Consider the following 17470-nt stretch of genomic DNA (forward strand, 5'->3'; position numbering starts at 1 on the left):
CCTCTCTGAATTTGTGTCTTCATTTGTAAAATGGAAATGGTAATCTCTTCCTAAAGATTGTTGTGAGGCATCAAAGACAAACCTTTATAATTCCCTAATCGAATGTTTGAAACATGGTAGTTGCTTTTATTTCTGTTAATAATAACAGGAATAATAAGTCAGAGACTCTTTATGTGAAGCTGAGTTTAAAATGTAAGGAGATTAAAGAACATTAATTCATACTCCTTAATATAAAATACCTCATATTAATGTTTATAAACCTGTATTGGCATCTTTATATTTTTAAAGTAATATGACAGTAGGCAGGGCACTCTCAAACAGATCAGATAAGATGGTGTTTAAGTAAAGGCATTTCTAGGGACCGTGAGGTTTGCACAATTTTCTTAATGGGTCTACAATAAACATATATCCTTGGACATTTAGCAACATATATTGTTATATCTCTATATTGATTCATATGTGCTTTATTTTCTGTATAGGTATCATGACATGCCAGATGTCATTGACTTCCTTGTGCTACATCAGTTTTATAATGAAGCCAAAGAAAGGAACTGGCAGATTGGTAAGTATAGAATTGTTTTTTAATAACTATTAAGCTTATGTATAGTAAGTAACTTTTTAACTGTGATTGAACAGAAAGAAACTAGCTTATCATTTAACTGAAAAAAGCTGTCAGAGAAACTAGAAAACTTAAGTTAAAATTTCCTTTTAGTTATTTCTCATGCACATTGTATGTGGCATATAATCTCTAAACCTTCTGCAAATATCTACTCTATTAGTATACAAATAGGAATATAAAGAAAATTCGCAAATGTCAGTTGCCCTAAAATAGAGCACTTTACACTTAGGTTTTAAAACAGATGATTACTGATTGTGATTTGTTTCCTTTTTTCCTTCTTCCATCTTTGTTTCCCTCCCTGTCACCTTCCCACCCTCTTTTGCTCGTTTACCTTCCTTCCTTTTCTTTTTCGATTATAAAAAACAGTATAACAATAATGTAAAGGAAAACATTTTAAAAGTTAAATTTGCTTATAGCTCTATTGTGTAACAATACAGAACATAAGGATTTTTAAACTATTGACTTTTTTGCACACTTAATTACTTTGGCCTGAATTTTAAAAATCTAATTGTAGCCATACGTATTAGTTCATTTTCACACTGCTATAAAGATACTACCTGAGACTGGGTAATTTATAAAGAAAAAATTGTTTATTTCACAGTTCCACATGACTCGGGAGGCCTTAGGAAATTTACAATCATGGCAGAAGGCAAAAGGGAAGCAAGACTTTCTTCATATGGCTGCAGGAGACAGAGAGTTAGAAGGGGAAGTGCCACACTTTCAAACCATCAGATCTTGTGAAAACTCACTTACCATCACGAGAACAGCATGAGGGAAATTGCCCCTATAATCCAATCAGCTCCCACCAAGTCCCTGCCCGGATGTGAGGGGATTAGAATTCAAGATAAGATAATGGTGGGGACACAGAGCCTAGCCATGTCATTCAGCCCCCGGCCCCTCCCAAATCTCATGTCCTCATTTCAAAACCAATCAACAGTCCCCCAAAGTCTTAACTCATTCCAGCATTAACTCAAAAAGTCCACGTCCAAAGTATCATCTGAGACAAGGCAAGTCACTTCTGCCTATGAACAAGTTTGTTACTTGCTAGATATAATGGGGGTACAGGCATTGGATAAATACACCCATTCCAAATGGGAGAAATTGGCCAAAACGAAGGGACTGAAGGCTCCATGCAAGTCTGAAATCCAGCGGGGCAGTCAAATTTTAAAGCTCCCAAATGATCTCCTCTGACTCCATGTCTCACATCCAGGTCACGCTGATGCAAGAGGTGGGTTCCCATGCTCTTGGGCAGCTCCATCCCTGTGACTTTGCAGGGTATATCCCCTTTCCCAGCTGCTTTCACAGGCTGGCGTTGAGTGTCTGCAGCTTTTCCAGGCACACTGTGCGTGCTGTCGGTGAATCTGCCATTCTGGGGTCTGGAGGACGGTGACCTTCTTCTCACAACTCCACTAGGCAGTGCCCCAGTGGGGGCTCTGTATGGGGGCTCCAACCCCACTTTTCCCTTCTGCACTGTCCTAGCAGAGATTCTCCATGAGGGCTCTGCCCCGGCAGCAGACTTTTACCTGGATATCCAGGCATTTCCATACATCCTCTGAAATCTAGGTGGAGGTTCCCAAACCTCAATTCTTGACTTCTATGCATCTACAGGTCCAACACCACGTGGAAGCTACCAAGGTTTGGGGCTTGCAACCTTTGAAACAACAGCCTGAGCAATACCTTGACCCCTTTTATTCATGGCTGGAGCTGGAGCAGCTGGCAAACAGAGCACCAAGTTCCAAGTGTGCACAGAGCAGGGGGGCAGCCCCAAGAAACGATTTTTTCCTTCTAGGCCCCGGGGCTTGTGATGGGAGGGGCTGCCTTGAAGAGCTCTGACATGCTCTGGAGACATTTTCCCCATTTTTTTGATGATTAACATTTGACTCCTAGTTACTTATGCAAATTTCTGCAGCTGGCTTGAATTTCTCCTCAGAAAATGGGTTTTTCTTTTTCTTTTTTTTTCTTTTTTTTTTTTTGAGACAGAGTCTCGCTCTGTCGCCCAGGCTGGAGTGCAGTGGCCAGATCTCAGCTCACTGCAAGCTCCGCCTCCTGAGTTTATGCCATTCTCCTGCCTCAGCCTCCCGAGTAGCTGGGACTACAGGCACCCACCACCTCGCCCGGCTAGGTTTTTGTATTTTTTAGTAGAGACGGGGTTTCACCGTGTTAGCCAGGATGGTTTTGATCTGACCTCGTGATCCGCCCGTCTCGGCCTCCCAAAGTGCTGGGATTACAGGCTTGAGCCACCGTGCCCGGCCAGGTTTTTCTTTTTTATCGTATCAGTCATCAGGCTGCAAAATTTCTGAACTTTAATGCTCTGTTTCCCTTTTAAAGATAAGTTTCAATTCCAAACAATATCTTTGTGAATACATAAAACTGAATACTTTTAACAGCAGCCAAGTCACTCCTTGAATGCTTTACTGCTTAGAAATGTCTTTCACCAGATACCTTAAATCATCTCTCTCAAGTTCAAGGTTCCACAGATCTCTAGGGCATGGGTAAAATGCTGCCTGTGTCTTTACTATAGCATAGCATGTGTGACCTTTACTCTAGTTCTCAATAAGTTCCTGATCTCCATCTGAGACCACCTCAGCCTGGACTTCATTGTTCATATGACTATTAGCATTTTGATCAAAACCATTCAACAAGTCTCTAGAAAGTTCCAAACTTTCCTACATCTTCCTTGATTTATAGCCTGCCTTGAAGATCTGTAATGTACAAACTAGTATGAAGAGATTTTTAAATAAAGCTAAAAGCAAGATAGAAGAATCAACTGCATTTATGTACATAAGTAATACAATAAGAAGTGTGCCTAATGATGATGCTAAGGAATTGAAAAAAGTTATCATTTATTTAAGAAGATGTGGTCATATGTAATTTATTTCAGAAAGATTTCTACCACTTGGAAATCAAAATACATGAAGAGGTTAAAACGTAAAATAATCACTTATCTCGAAAACCTAGATGGAAGCTTCTGATAATGCTAGATACAATGTTACTTCTGTAGTCAACAAAAAGCAGTAATTTAGAGTGGGAACAGAGCTAATATTCTCAAGAGCATCCTTTTAAGAATTTTAAAACGTTATAGGTGATAGATTCCGCAGTATAATAGATGACGCCTGGTGGTTTGGAACTGTGGAGAGTCAGCAGCCTTTTCAACCAGAGTATCCTGATAGTTCTTTCCAGTGTTACAGTGTTCAGTAAGTATGTTTATGATCTTTTATGCCTAATATGATATTGTAGTAGTATGTGGACTTTTAAAAACCTCCACCAGGAGTAATGCCCTTTTATCTGACTTATCTAGTCTCACAATACCTGTACCTGTAAAGAAGAAATTTGATGGTAAAGTGCTCAGTTCTTCCCTTGTTTTAGTCAAAGCAAAGTTCTTTGTTTTCTTTGACTAAAACAAAGGAATAACTAAACACTTTATTTCTACCTCTTTTATTGTCTGCATTTTTTATTAACTATTTCTGCTTCAGACAAGAATTGCAACTATTTTTTAATGGGAAATACGGAAACTAATTTACTACTTAAAGTAATTGTTATTGCTGGAATATAGCAATTAATATTAGTACTTAGTCTTTTGTTTAGTCGTATGAATTCTAGGCAGAGGTGGTTGCCTCATGTTTGGAAGTACTATTTGTTTGCAACATTTACTTTAATTCTTCTTGAAAATCCAGAGTTGTAAGATTGCTAACGAATAAATCCCCTCAAGAATGATAGAAGAAATGCTCATTCTATGAGGACTGACTTTTAGTCTCCGTATTGACTAAAAGTAGGCTTTCTGCCCTCTAAGTTTCATAGAGATGGACCATGTTTTCTCTATTAGAAGTTTATTGTTATCTGTATATAACCAGAGTTGTACTTTCAAGACAACTATATTGCCCTTTTCAAATCTCACCCCCAAGAAGTCATGTAAAATTGTGGTAGTATATGAAAGGAAGTACTCTATGATTAATTTGATTTGCATCTTCTTATTTTTTAATAGCTGGGACAATAATGAGAGAGAAAAGATGAGCCCCTGGGATATGGAGCCAATTCCAGAAGGAAGTAAATATGCTTTTACAAATGAATTATAATTCTTTTAAAAGTAAAATGATATTCACGTGATATTGGAAACTAATTTTTTTCTGATTTTTTTTTTTTAATCTTATACCTAGCTGCCTTTCCAGATGAAGTTGGTGCTGGTGTCCCTGTCTCCCAGGAAGAATTGACTGCTTTGCTATACAAACCCCAGGAAGGAGAGTGGGGGGCTCATTCCAGAGATGAAGAATGTGAACGGGTTATTCAGGGCATCAACCACCTTCTTTCCCTGGGTATGATGAATGTGAAAAAAATTTAGGAGCATGCAGAGGAGCTAGGAAAATCAGCAGAAATTTTAAGTTCTACAAAAGGATATACAGTTTCTCACTGTACACTTTACTTTTAACTCAAGAAGCACAGTGATTCTAGTTTTAATATTAACAGTTTTATATGCTTGGCCAAAGTAGTAACTGATAATTTTCTTTAAGCAATCTGGGGGATAATAGTGAAGGTAACCATGTAAGTGTCTATTTCCTTTTTGCATCACTTTGATTCTCTAGCTGTTCCCTGAGCCTGACTTTGGATGGGTTTTTTGGTAAGGACAGTGGATGAGTAATGTATTTTACCCACGTGAATAGTTAAATTTTCTAAAACATGTCACTTGAGAAGTTTGGCATTTATCTAGGAAAGACAGAAATCTGAAGTTAAACCCAGTGCTCCTCTAATTTTGTTTTACCTGATTTGAACCAGTGTATCATGCATGATTCATAGATATGATATCCAAATATAAAGAATAACATTCTGTTTGTATAATGGAATCCTCATGGTTTTAGAAATGTAGTATATCACCCTCCCTTCTTGTTTATATATGAATAAATGTTTGTTACCATGAGATGTTAATGTCCTTTATAGCTACCTTATTTGATTTTGATGATTTTGTAGATTTTGCCAGCCCTTTTGCTGTTCCAGTGGATCTCAGTGCCTACCCCTTGTATTGTACTGTAGTTGCTTATCCAACTGACCTCAATACCATCAGGCGGAGACTTGAAAATCGCTTTTACAGGTCTGTTTTTTTTTAAATCACTTATTATAAAATTTATAGCTTTATGGCTTTTGCTTTCCTTTTTGAGATCTGCGTTTTCATAGTATAACATGATCATCCAAAAGATCCACACCAAAATTTCCTTTAAAAATTTAGAACATTAATTCCCTTTATTTAGTAGATTCTCACTCTTGGGGATAGAGAAGAAAGGCTGAGAGGAAAATATGGGTAGTACAAATGGTGTGTAAAACAAAAACTACATTTAACTTTAGTTTATTAAAGGCAATTTAAGTGGTTTGTGGATTCATCATGATTAAGGTGCTACTGATTTGGAGCATGTTTAAATCCTCTGTTGGAGAATTTGGTCACAGTTAATTAGATTTAGTTACCAGCCCTGAAATATATACAGGAAAGGAGCCAAGTAATTTTTTTCTTTGTTTTGGTTGGGATGGGAGATGATTATGGGAAGGCAGTAGAGGGCATTTCTTGGTCCATCTCTCATCCAAGTCTCCTACTGACCACAGTATTCCATGACTGGTTAATCTGCCTTTGCAATTGAGAACTGGTTATATTTTCATAACATATTATTTTGATTTGATATTTATATCATAAAAGTAATTAGATAAAAATCTGTCATTTTTTGGAATCTGGTTTTTGTTGTTGTTGTTGTTGCTCTTCTTGGTTCTTCCCCTGAAAACTAAAGTAAACATTCTTTTGACCTTGTCAAATGACTCTTTACGCATAATGTCCTAGGTCAGTTTAAGTTTTGTATATACATTCCAGTGGTTCAAAATCCCTGCTTGTGCTTTAAATACTGTAACTATATCATCTCCTTTTAGTGCTCATCAGTCAAATATATTGAGTTATATGCATATTGGAACACCTTTGACATACTATGTTTAAGTACATATTTGTTCCATATTGTATATTCCTAAAATATACTCTAAATGTATCAGCCAAGACTAACAGAGTATTTTTTGTTTCACAGGAGAATATCAGCATTAATGTGGGAGGTACGCTATATTGAGCATAATGCCAGGACTTTCAATGAGCCAGACAGTCCTATAGTTAAAGCAGCTAAAATTGTAACTGATGTCTTACTTCGATTTATTGGGTAAGAAGCAGTTTTAGCTTCCAGAGAATCTAACTTAAGGTTTTTAAAAAATGAATTTTTAAAAAATTAATTGAAAAATTGTAAAAATTACTGAAGCTATTGAAATGACTTGTTTCTTAGGGATCAGAGCTGTACTGATATACTGGATACTTATAATAAAATTAAAGCAGAAGAACGAAACAGCACTGATGCAGAGGAGGTAAGAATCACAGCATGATTAGTAGGAATGAGTTATTTTTCTCTTATTTGAAGTACAGTATTATGTGTAAATGTTGTAATTGGCCATGAACAGCAAAACAGATTTTTGAAAGCTGGCTGAATACTAGCGTCTTTTAAAGTGTACTTAGATGGCATATACCAAAAATAAAATAGTGCTGCAGGGTTTATTCAGAGACAGGGGGCCAGTCATCATATTTGACACAGTGGGTGTAAATGATGAGAAATCAACACTTTATTTTCCAACATTTAGAAACAAGATAAGTGCTCAATATTTTAAAAGAATGCTTAGTTGATAAAAATTTCAGTAAGGATGTTATTTTCTATATGCTGTATAGAAAATATTAAAGTATTTTAAAGTTTCAGGCTTGAAAGTCTAAATTTTCAGTAGTTTTGTGAAATTGCTACTCGATTTCCTTTCTGAAAATTTATAAAGATAAACTAGTCTCTTCTGAATGAAATGGAAGTAGTACGCAGCAGACCCTCATATTCCTGATTTCCCCCTATGTTTCTAATTTACACAAAGCCATATTTGACTGCAGGTTATGATCGAAACAAAAACCAAAATAGAGGTTGGAACAATATTGGAAAGTGGTAATTCACAAATCTTTACTGGAAAACAATTCATCCCAGGGATGAGTGACTCACATGTGCTAGATTGTGTTGCAGTAGCATGAGATATTTTGCATGTTTATATTATTTATACTGTTAATCTCCAGAATGGTAAATCTCCAATGCTGTTTTTTTAATTTTTTCATGAAAGTGTGTCTGACAATGAAATATATTATTGCAGTTAAATGTTATTTACATAATAAGGAAAACATGATATACCAATGAGATATTATTATAGTTTCTTGACACCTAAGAAAAATCTATCACTAATATTTTGTATATTTTCTTATATATTCCTTATATTTTCTCTGACCTTTCACATAAATGTATTTTAGCTCGAAATTTGGTGTAGCAGGAATTTCACTTCAGAGTAGCACTGTTTGGGTTAAAATAGAAAACTTAAGTAAAAATATAACTCAACAGCTTTATTTTATTAGAAAGGAGTACCAATATCTCATGAGCTGCTTTTGATTTTCTACTACATATTACCCAGTATTTCACCATCACTAGTGGTGCTTGGGTCTTGACTCTTCGTATTAAAAAAATTATGCCTTCGAGAGATACTTAACTGAAATAGATCTCTTTCCTATAGGAAAATATAAATGCATATTATATGAGATCTATTTCTTGAAATGGCAATGGAGTAATCATGAATAATTAATAATTGTATATTAAATGAGCATGTCATATAGAATAAGGTTTTTAAAAATTACTAACACTTAGGTACAATTTTAGCAAATAGCAACCACTATACTGTTCCCCTCCTTTCCGATTCTTATTTAAAGAGAAACCTTGTTTAATTCTTCTTCCAGTATATTTTCCAGCTTGTACACTGCATATTGGGAAAGTTTGGCGTGAGTCTCCCTCTATCTTTTGTTCTACTTGCTGCTTCAGTGGGGGAAGTTAACTGTGATTTTATTTCCCATTTATTTGTAAATGTCCATCTAATTTATATGACTTTGAATGTAACTTACAGTCTTTTCCCACTCTTCTTTTTTAATTTAGGATACAGAAATGGTTGATTTAGATTCAGACGGTCCTGGTACTTCATCTGGAAGAAGGGTGAGTAAATAAGTGAACTGCTTAGGAGATGCGTTTTCAGGTTTCCTGTGTCAGTGATCCTTAAGACCAACCCCATATTTGGAGAATTGCTAGAAGGATTCTTGTAACTAAGTATATTAGGTATGCTCATTGATAAGATTTACTACAGTGATGCAGTAAGGGTACCCAGTTGAGTCATGGGGGAAAACACACTGGCAGAGTCTGGAGAAATTTATGTACAGGCTTCCTTATGCTATTAATATCTTTCCCCTGTGTGGGCTCACATATCACACTCTTTTTCCAGCATGTGAGTGATTAGAGACTCAGTCCCCAAAGATTTTACTGGGGGCTGGTTATTTGGGTACACTCTGACTATCACATACTGAGATTCCAGATTCCCAGAAGGAAATCAGGTATTCAGCACAAATCACATTGTTTATACTGTCTAGGGGCAGTAAACTGTCTTAATAATTTAGGAAGCCGTTCAAATGCCAAGTTCCCAAATGCCAGCCAAGGCAACCTTGGAAGCAAGCTCTGGCCTGCTTTGTTAACTCTTTTGTGCAGACTTCTGCTCTATAATAATTAGACATGTAGTTATTTTATATAAGGAACAATATATTTTGAAATACTGAAAGAGATCGTAACAAAATCAAATGGTACAGAACAGAATTTATCATGACCTCAAAGGATTTCTGGGAAACAAAAATCATTCAAGTGTTCTTTTGAGAAAAATATGATGCCATTGTCAAGTATACTTAACTACCAGCAAATATTAAGGCATTATAACTTGATCTTGTAGAGGAAAGAAGCATTTGTTCCTCTGTACATTATTTGAAGTTCAGATTTGAGTACTAGAATTCTTGCCATTTCCATGAATATAATGTCTAGGTTTTTTTGCTCATTAATTATTTTTGCCAGTGAAAATACTGTCTAATTTAAGCTAAGAATCTAAAATAGCAGCTGCGCTATATATATACAGATAGATCTATTAACATTAGGGACTCATGAGAAAATCAATTGAGTTAAGGAAAGATCTTTTACATATAACTCTATTAAAATCTGTAGGTCAAATGCCGAGGCAGAAGACAGTCTTTAAAGTGTAATCCTGATGCTTGGAAAAAACAATGCAAAGAACTATTGAGCCTCATTTATGAACGTGAAGACTCAGAGCCATTTCGACAGCCAGCCGATCTTCTTTCTTACCCAGTAAGCATACAATTGTTTAAATAATTGTCAGTATGATAATTTCCCATAAATGTCCATGCTAAAATCTAGATAAGAGCAATGTTCTCACTCCCTGCTTTCCTTTCTTTTTTTCCAATCTTTTGATTGTGAAAGTAGTAGTGTGACTAGTTGATTTTTTAAAAAATGCCGTTGTGTCTTCAGTGTGTAAATTATACAGTTGTAAAAGAAAAATTTGAATCAGAATTCATTTGCTATTCTTTCCCACTTTTATTTCAGATGTTTATTTAATACATTTTACTAAACTCGAATACACCTCTGTACACTGTAGATGTTTGGTGACATGTCAATCCTGTGTAATTTATACTGAATGTGTTATCAATATGGCCACTTAGAGTAACCAGTATACCAGTATGACTTTTCTTTTCAATGAAGGTAAAAGGATGACAACTTTGATTGTAGGATTTCTTTTCTGGGAGTGTATCTATTCATTGAGGTAGTATAGATAGCAAATCTATTTTAACTTTTTCAGAGAAGAGGTACAGCACTATTTTAGAAATACATCAGACCATCCTATGAGTTTACTACACATTGGTATTCTCTGTATACTGTAGGTCTCAGTTGGGAAAAAATATCATTCAAATAAGGAACAAGATTGTGTTCAACAGAACTTGTTTGTTTGCTTGTAGGGAGTTTGGGTAAAATAAATTAGTCTTGTGTTTTTCATAGCAAAGGAGAATGACGAATGTATAATTCCTTCACCTAAAAGTACAGCCAATAAAAACATGATTCCAGTGTATGGATCTTTGAGACTTAAGTCATAATTGTGTTACATGTCTTGATATTTTGTTATAGTTGTCTGGAAACCAGTATATGCTCTTTACCCTAATAGGGTTATCAGGAGCAAGAGGGAGAATCCTCAGAGTCTGTTGTTCCAGAAAGACAACAAGATTCATCTCTTTCTGAGGTAGGCCTGGTAGTCTCTTAAAAGACGTACTGATTGTTTTTACTTTCTAAACTCTCCATACTGTACATGAACCTTTTATAATTTGTTAAGACTGCCTTCTAACTCTGCTCCCTTTTTACTTTTGTTTGATATTTCGATCATTTATTTTTTTGTTCCTCTTCCTGAATCAACATGTGTTCTCAAGATTGTTCTTTGTGTCCTCCTTGTAAATGTTTACTTTTTAATGTAGATCTGAAGCTACTGCAGCAGAGTAGAAAACATCGATTACATAATATAATTGTGTCTGTATTGCAGCTGATTATTCCCACTGGAACTTCATTCAGCAAGCAGGCTGAGTCTCTTAAATTTTGGTCATCGTACTACACAAGTTCTAACATAAGCCATACTGTGTGTTAGAATACACTTCTGTTTTTTTATGATTTAAGAAAATAAGATATATTTAGAACATTTGTGATTTCTCATACTTTGAAAAATATTTTCTCTCTGTTTATAATACTTTTTATCTGTCCCCTTCTGGCTTTTTGGCTTTTCCTAGGAGGGAAATGTGGAGATTTTACTTCTTGAAGATTCTAAATACAATAAGGAATCTAATACTGAGTATGGTTTTCACTCTGAAACTTGTTTTTGAGGCTTGTAGCATATATAGGAATTAAATTTCAGATGTAACTCCATCTGATAACCCTAGGAAAATCTTTACTGGATTTAGGTTAAAATGGAATCTCTCCTCTTCCCTAATCAAAATCAAATGAATTATGGACCTGTAAGATGGAATCCCTTCGATGAAGCAAAGGTATCACATTGATTTAAAATCAGAAAGGAGAAAGGCACAAACATGACCAACTTGACTTTGTCCCTTAACTAATGACACTTAAGTAGAATGTTCTCATAGCAAGGAATCGTGGAAATATGTAGCTAATTTGTAGAGTGGAACAATTTAATGATATGTGAATAATCCCATCTTTTATCATTAAACAGTGTGCTGGGGTTTTGGAGGTTGTATCAGCCTTTAAGCAAGACATGGAAGCTGTAGAGATGAAGCCAACGGCTATGGATTTTCTATTCTTTCCCTTCGTAGTTATTTATGGTTATTACTGTGGTGTGAGGGCTAAGGCTTTCCCACAGACTTCTGCTGTTTTTATGAGCCACCAAAAGATGTTTTGGGGTTGTGGGGAGGTAGGTGGCACATTGAAAAGCAATGTGTTTATCTCATGGTGGATTGTAGTAGGTGATACCAATTGTAGTCCCATTGTATTCCTTAATATTGCTATGCAGTTTGAGTATTTAATAACACATTCTTCTTTGTAGGATTATCAAGATGTTATAGATACTCCTGTGGACTTCAGCACTGTGAAAGAAACTTTGGAAGCAGGAAACTATGGTAGTCCTCTGGAATTTTATAAGGATGTTCGCCAAATATTCAACAACTCCAAAGCTTGTACCTCTAATAAAAAGTCAAGGGTATGATTATTAGTTGGGTTAATTATCAGGCAGTTTTCTTTAACCAGTTACTGAAATTTGGTCCTCAGTATCTTTTTTGAAATATGGATTGCTTGTTAGGCATGCATAAAGATATATTTAGCAGTCATTCTGAAATTAACCGCCTTTTCCTTTCTCTTACTTGTCTCTTTACTCTTTAGTAATAATTATTTATAGCTACTAGAGAAAGAACAAGGAGAGGAGAGATAGTAATTTGAGTACACTTTAATATGTCTAATAAGTGACTTAGTAAATAGAAAGGGGATTGACAGTGTTAATTTATGTGAAATATTTTTATTAGCGCTGAATATGTATGTTCCATTTATTCTAACAGATAATAAACCATCTTGGGAAGTTGTAACTGCTTATTTATATTCACATTTAATATTTTCCCTATATTTTGTCAGAACTTAAAGTATATTCAGAATAGAAAAATAGTAATTATTTTTTTCTTTTGAAATCACTGGTATCTGATTAACTTTTAATCAGTTGCACAGTAAATATATACTTGCGTACTTCCATGTTATGGAAAATGCATTTCCACTAATTTCTGCAAACATAATTTGTTTACACTTGCTTCCCCTCCCCCTTGATCCTGATTGCTAGAGTGAAATTTTCTATAGAAAGTTTGGGAAACACAGAGAAGTATAAAGAAGAAAACAAAAATCACCTGTGAAACCTATCACCTATTTTTACTTACAGTTACTGTTTACTTCCAGGATTTTCTACATTAACACATACATCTACATATGTTTATATATTCTTTATAATAGTAGATTTCGTATTTTGAAGCATTTTTTGTTACTTAAGTATTATGAATGTTTTCCTGTATCGTCTTGACTCTTTGAAAACAAGGTTTTTAATGGTATTCTGTTGTGTGGTTGTTTTATGTTATACTAACCAGTGTTCTTTGGCTAGAGATTTAGGTTGTTTCCAGTTATTCATTTTACATGAATAATGCTATAGGTAATATCTTTAACATTCTTGAATATAATTTTTTATGTATATAATTCTGTGGTATTTCTTAGGGACAAATTCCCAGAAATAAAATTATTAGCCAAAGGATGTGTGTATCTTTAAGGTTTTTTAGTAGACTATATATTGTCCTTTAGAATGCTGTTTCAATTTATATTCTCTCTTGCATTGTATCAGAGTCTTTTTTTTCCTACCCTTTAGAACATTGAATACTATATTTGAAAAACATTTATTTTTAGGTGAAAATGGTATCCTACTTTAGTTATTTGAGAAGAATTTTTCAAGTGAACAAATATTTTGTCCGTAATGATGATGCTTAATATCGGTCTAGGCATGTTTATACCTTTTTAAAAAATACAAAACTAGTTAAGACTATATAATTTCTGCCTTCTCAGATTTATAGCATGATGCTGCGATTATCTGCCTTATTTGAAAGTCATATCAAAAATATCATCTCTGAGTATAAGTCAGCAATCCAGAGTCAGAAGAGGAGAAGGCCACGGTACAGAAAACGTCTAAGAAGCAGCAGCAGTTCGTTATCTAGTAGTGGAGCACCTAGGTATCATTACATTGATATAACATTTTTTTGTTCTCAAAGCATTTTGTGTGTATTACCTAATTTATGAAAGTTGATGAATAGTTTGAGGAGATCCCAAGAGGTCTTTTTGTTTGTTTGTTTCCTAGACTCTTATGCCTATGTAGAGTTAGTAACCAAAAGAACTATTTATGTGGATTTTACTATCCCAGAAACTTTTTTTTTAATTTTAATGATTGAACTTTCACTGTCAAATTATCTATTTCAAGCATTTTACATGAACTTTAGGGCATTTCCTCTTTGGTCAGCTAATACCTGACCTTGATACCTCTTTGTATCATACTGTCTATCATAATATGTTGCTAACAGAAAAAAAAAATGCTCGTTGTTACGTATTTTTACTTCCAGTCCAAAAGGGAAGCAGAAACAAATGAAGTTGCAGCCTAAAAATGACCAGAATACCTCAGTATCTTATGCCAGGACTAGCTCTCCTTTCTCATCTCCTGGTAAATATGTCTTTTGTTTTTGGTGTTCTGTATCTCAGTTTAATTCTGATGTTAGGGATATGGAAGAGGCAGCATGGTTTATAGTGCAAAGAACAATGGATTTAGATTTTTAAACATTGTGTTTTATTCCCAATTCTACTTGCTAGTTTTGTGTCCCTGAGTATGACATTAGGCCATATGATTAATTTTCTTTATTAGACTACATGAAAAGTCTCTTAGTTTTAAATTTTATGATTAAATGATTAATGTCTATAATATCTCAGAGCACTCATCTACAATATATTTACCAACGTAATATTTGAAAATTTGTGATGTGCAATTGGACAAGTTTTTCTGACATTCAACCATTTGTTCTCAAAATATTCATATCATTTTGTTCGAGAAATTTATAATTTTGGTGTTGGAATAGAGAAACTTATAATGTTGGTGTTGGAATAAAATAAGAGAGATATGGTTTTAAAAAGTAGGCTTTCCTGAAAACATGATAATTATGTTAGTATTAAAATCTTTTTAAATGCAAGTTTCAGATGCTGCTGAAGGGCTTTCACTATATCTACTTGATGATGAGCCAGATGGGCCATTTTCTTCATCGAGCTTTGGTGGATATAGCCGAAGTGGAAATAGCCATGACCCAGGGAAAGCCAAATCATTGCGAAATAGAGTTTTGCCAGTTAAACAAGGTAGGAAATAAATACGGGACAAGACATTTATTATTTATTTCTTTATGACAGAAGATAAATCATTTAAAAGCTGACATACTGGCATAGTAAAAACTAGTGTATCCTTATAGTTAATGAGAATTTTGTCACATATGAGTCAGATGGCATTTCATATTCATAACTGGGAACAGGCCATTAACAGATTTCCAATAGCTATTTTCAAATGTATTTTAGTCTTAAAATAAAATGTAAAATGGGGCCAGGCATGGTGGCTCACACCTGTAATCCCAGCACTTTCAGAAGCCGAGGTAGGAGGATCACTTGAGGCCAGGAAATTGAGATCAGCCTGGACAACAAAGCAAGACCTAATCTCTACCCAAAAAAAAAAAAAAAAAAAAGTAAAAATTAGCCACATGTGGTGGCCCACAACTCCCAGCTACTTGGGAAACTGAGGTGGGAGAAGCGCTTGAGCCAGGAGTAGGAGACTACGGTGAGCTATGATTGTGCCACTACACTCCACCCTGTGTGACAGAGTGAGACTCTATCTCAAACATAAATAAATAAAATAAAAGGAATTGGGAGAAAAAACTAAATGAAGAGTTCTTTCCCCAAGCACATGAAAACACATTTAGGATTTTTCATTTATTAAACCATATTAATAAGAAAGGAGAGTTTCCAAAGTCATCTTTAAATAGGTCTCATATTTTTGTGGCCCACTGCAGTAAAAATATGAGTCTGGGCTGGGAAATGAGCCTTCTTTCAGTCAACAGCCGCTTCTACCACCTTCCTTAAGGTTTTCCAGTTATATAAGTCAGATATCCTCTTCCCTAGGGGCCTGCTGTATCACAAAGTCAGTGGTTTTCAGACTGTGCCCTGCCCGTTTCTGGGGCATCCACAAAAGTACTTCAGGCATTCTCAGAAGAACCTTCTGCATTTAACCAGACAGTTCTGTTTGTTATTTCATATAAGGAGATGCTATTTTACTTTTTATTAGGAGAAAAATGTTCACTGCTTGAAAAGAAATCACTGACCTAATTCATTATGTGCCTCTATCTTGGACCATACAAGGGACATCAATTATCATAAATATTTGAAGTTTATTGTTACTCAAACTTTCTTCTTATACTTAGTCCTATATTAGGGACTTTGAATGTATTCAAAGAAAGTTCTAACATGTTCAGCTATTTGAAGTTTGTGAATAATATTTAATATGCTTTTTCAAATAATTTTATTGGAATATACGTTTAATTTTATATACATTTTAAGGCAAGATTAAGTAGCTTATCCATTGTTATTTAACTATCAAATAACTTAAAAATAGGCTTTTCCAAAGATATTTTATAGTGACTATGTAAGAAATATTGAAACATATTTGATTACTTGAAAATAATTAGTGCCTTTGTCTTTCCCAATTTATATCTTTAGTGTCTCCTCTGATCTTGCATACTTATGCCATTGCCTTTTTTTCATTTTACTCTTCCTTCCACTGCCAAGATTAATCCATGTTTCCTTCATCTATTTTGCTTTTCCCATCCACAGAGTCGTTTATCCTTTGTAGTATGGTGTCTGTCCCGACCACTCTTCAAAAGCTGTTCTCGAACTCATCAGTACTCTTCAGTGGCCAGCTAGTGTCGTTTTTTAGTTTTTAACTTCTCAATCTCTGTATCATTGCATGTTGTTGATTACCTTCTCTATGAACTCTACTCTTAAGCTTCTATACTCTATTGATTAGCTTATATCTTTTATTTCTGTTTCTTCTCTTTGCAGAGTTTGCCACTGTTTTTTGTTTGCTTGTTTTTGTCTTCCACAAATAAAGGAATCTAATGACTATATCCGTCATCTTGACGTGATGACTCTCCAAATGTATATGCACCGCTTAGATATCTCTTTATTCTATTAGAATAATTTCCAAGTGCTTCCTTAAAAAATTAAAAAAAAATCTTCGGTTGCTTATCATCTTTGCATCTCAAACTTGCTTCTTTTTCTTTGCTCACTATTTTAGTTAATGGTGTCACCATCTTTCTTGCCACCCAGCTTAAAATTTCAGTGTTTTTTGACTCTTCATTTACCCCTCATACCTAGTCAGTTGCCAAGTTTTGTGAATTCCACAACTCTTTAATACCACTTAAACCTTCTGTGTAGTTTCTACTGCTATCACCCTAGTCTCCAGCCTAGAGTATTAGTCAGCTTGAGTTTCCATAACAAGATACCACAGACTGGGTGGCTTAAACAGCAGACATTCATTTTCTCACAGAGCTGGAGGCTCGATCCAATGTCAAGGTGCCATATAGGTGTGTATCTGATAAGGGCTTTTTCCCTGGCTTCTATATGTCCACCTTCTTGCTTTGTCCTCATGTGACCTTGCCTCTACAGAGAGACAGAGGGAAATACCTCTAGTATCTCTTCTTCTTCCTGTAAGAACGGTCAGTCCTGTTGAGTTATAGTCCCACCCATATAATAACCTCATTTAACCTTAATTACCTCCTTAAATGCCCTAATCTCCAAATGT

At 34.9% G+C, this 17470-nt stretch overlaps 1 protein-coding gene across 2 annotated transcripts in view; it reads left to right on the forward strand.

Moving 5' to 3' along the window:
* BRWD3 (bromodomain and WD repeat domain containing 3) overlaps positions 1–17470 on the forward strand; it is a 134012-nt gene that overhangs the window by 108507 nt on the left and 8035 nt on the right. Inside the window, exons 27-40 of one of the 2 annotated variants that reach the window (XM_037989497.2) lie at positions 480–562; positions 3702–3813; positions 4602–4663; positions 4774–4929; positions 5579–5699; positions 6667–6792; positions 6913–6991; positions 8626–8682; positions 9727–9867; positions 10736–10810; positions 12116–12268; positions 13657–13820; positions 14205–14302; positions 14824–14982. In XM_037989497.2, the coding sequence (XP_037845425.1) occupies positions 480–562; positions 3702–3813; positions 4602–4663; positions 4774–4929; positions 5579–5699; positions 6667–6792; positions 6913–6991; positions 8626–8682; positions 9727–9867; positions 10736–10810; positions 12116–12268; positions 13657–13820; positions 14205–14302; positions 14824–14982 (1586 nt within the window). The remainder of the gene's footprint in view (positions 1–479; positions 563–3701; positions 3814–4601; positions 4664–4773; positions 4930–5578; positions 5700–6666; positions 6793–6912; positions 6992–8625; positions 8683–9726; positions 9868–10735; positions 10811–12115; positions 12269–13656; positions 13821–14204; positions 14303–14823; positions 14983–17470) is intronic. The other variant, XM_007992161.3, reaches the window with a different exon arrangement.

This window comes from Chlorocebus sabaeus, chromosome X (genome assembly GCF_047675955.1).
Source record: "Chlorocebus sabaeus isolate Y175 chromosome X, mChlSab1.0.hap1, whole genome shotgun sequence".
Taxonomy (NCBI): Eukaryota; Metazoa; Chordata; class Mammalia; order Primates; family Cercopithecidae; genus Chlorocebus; species Chlorocebus sabaeus.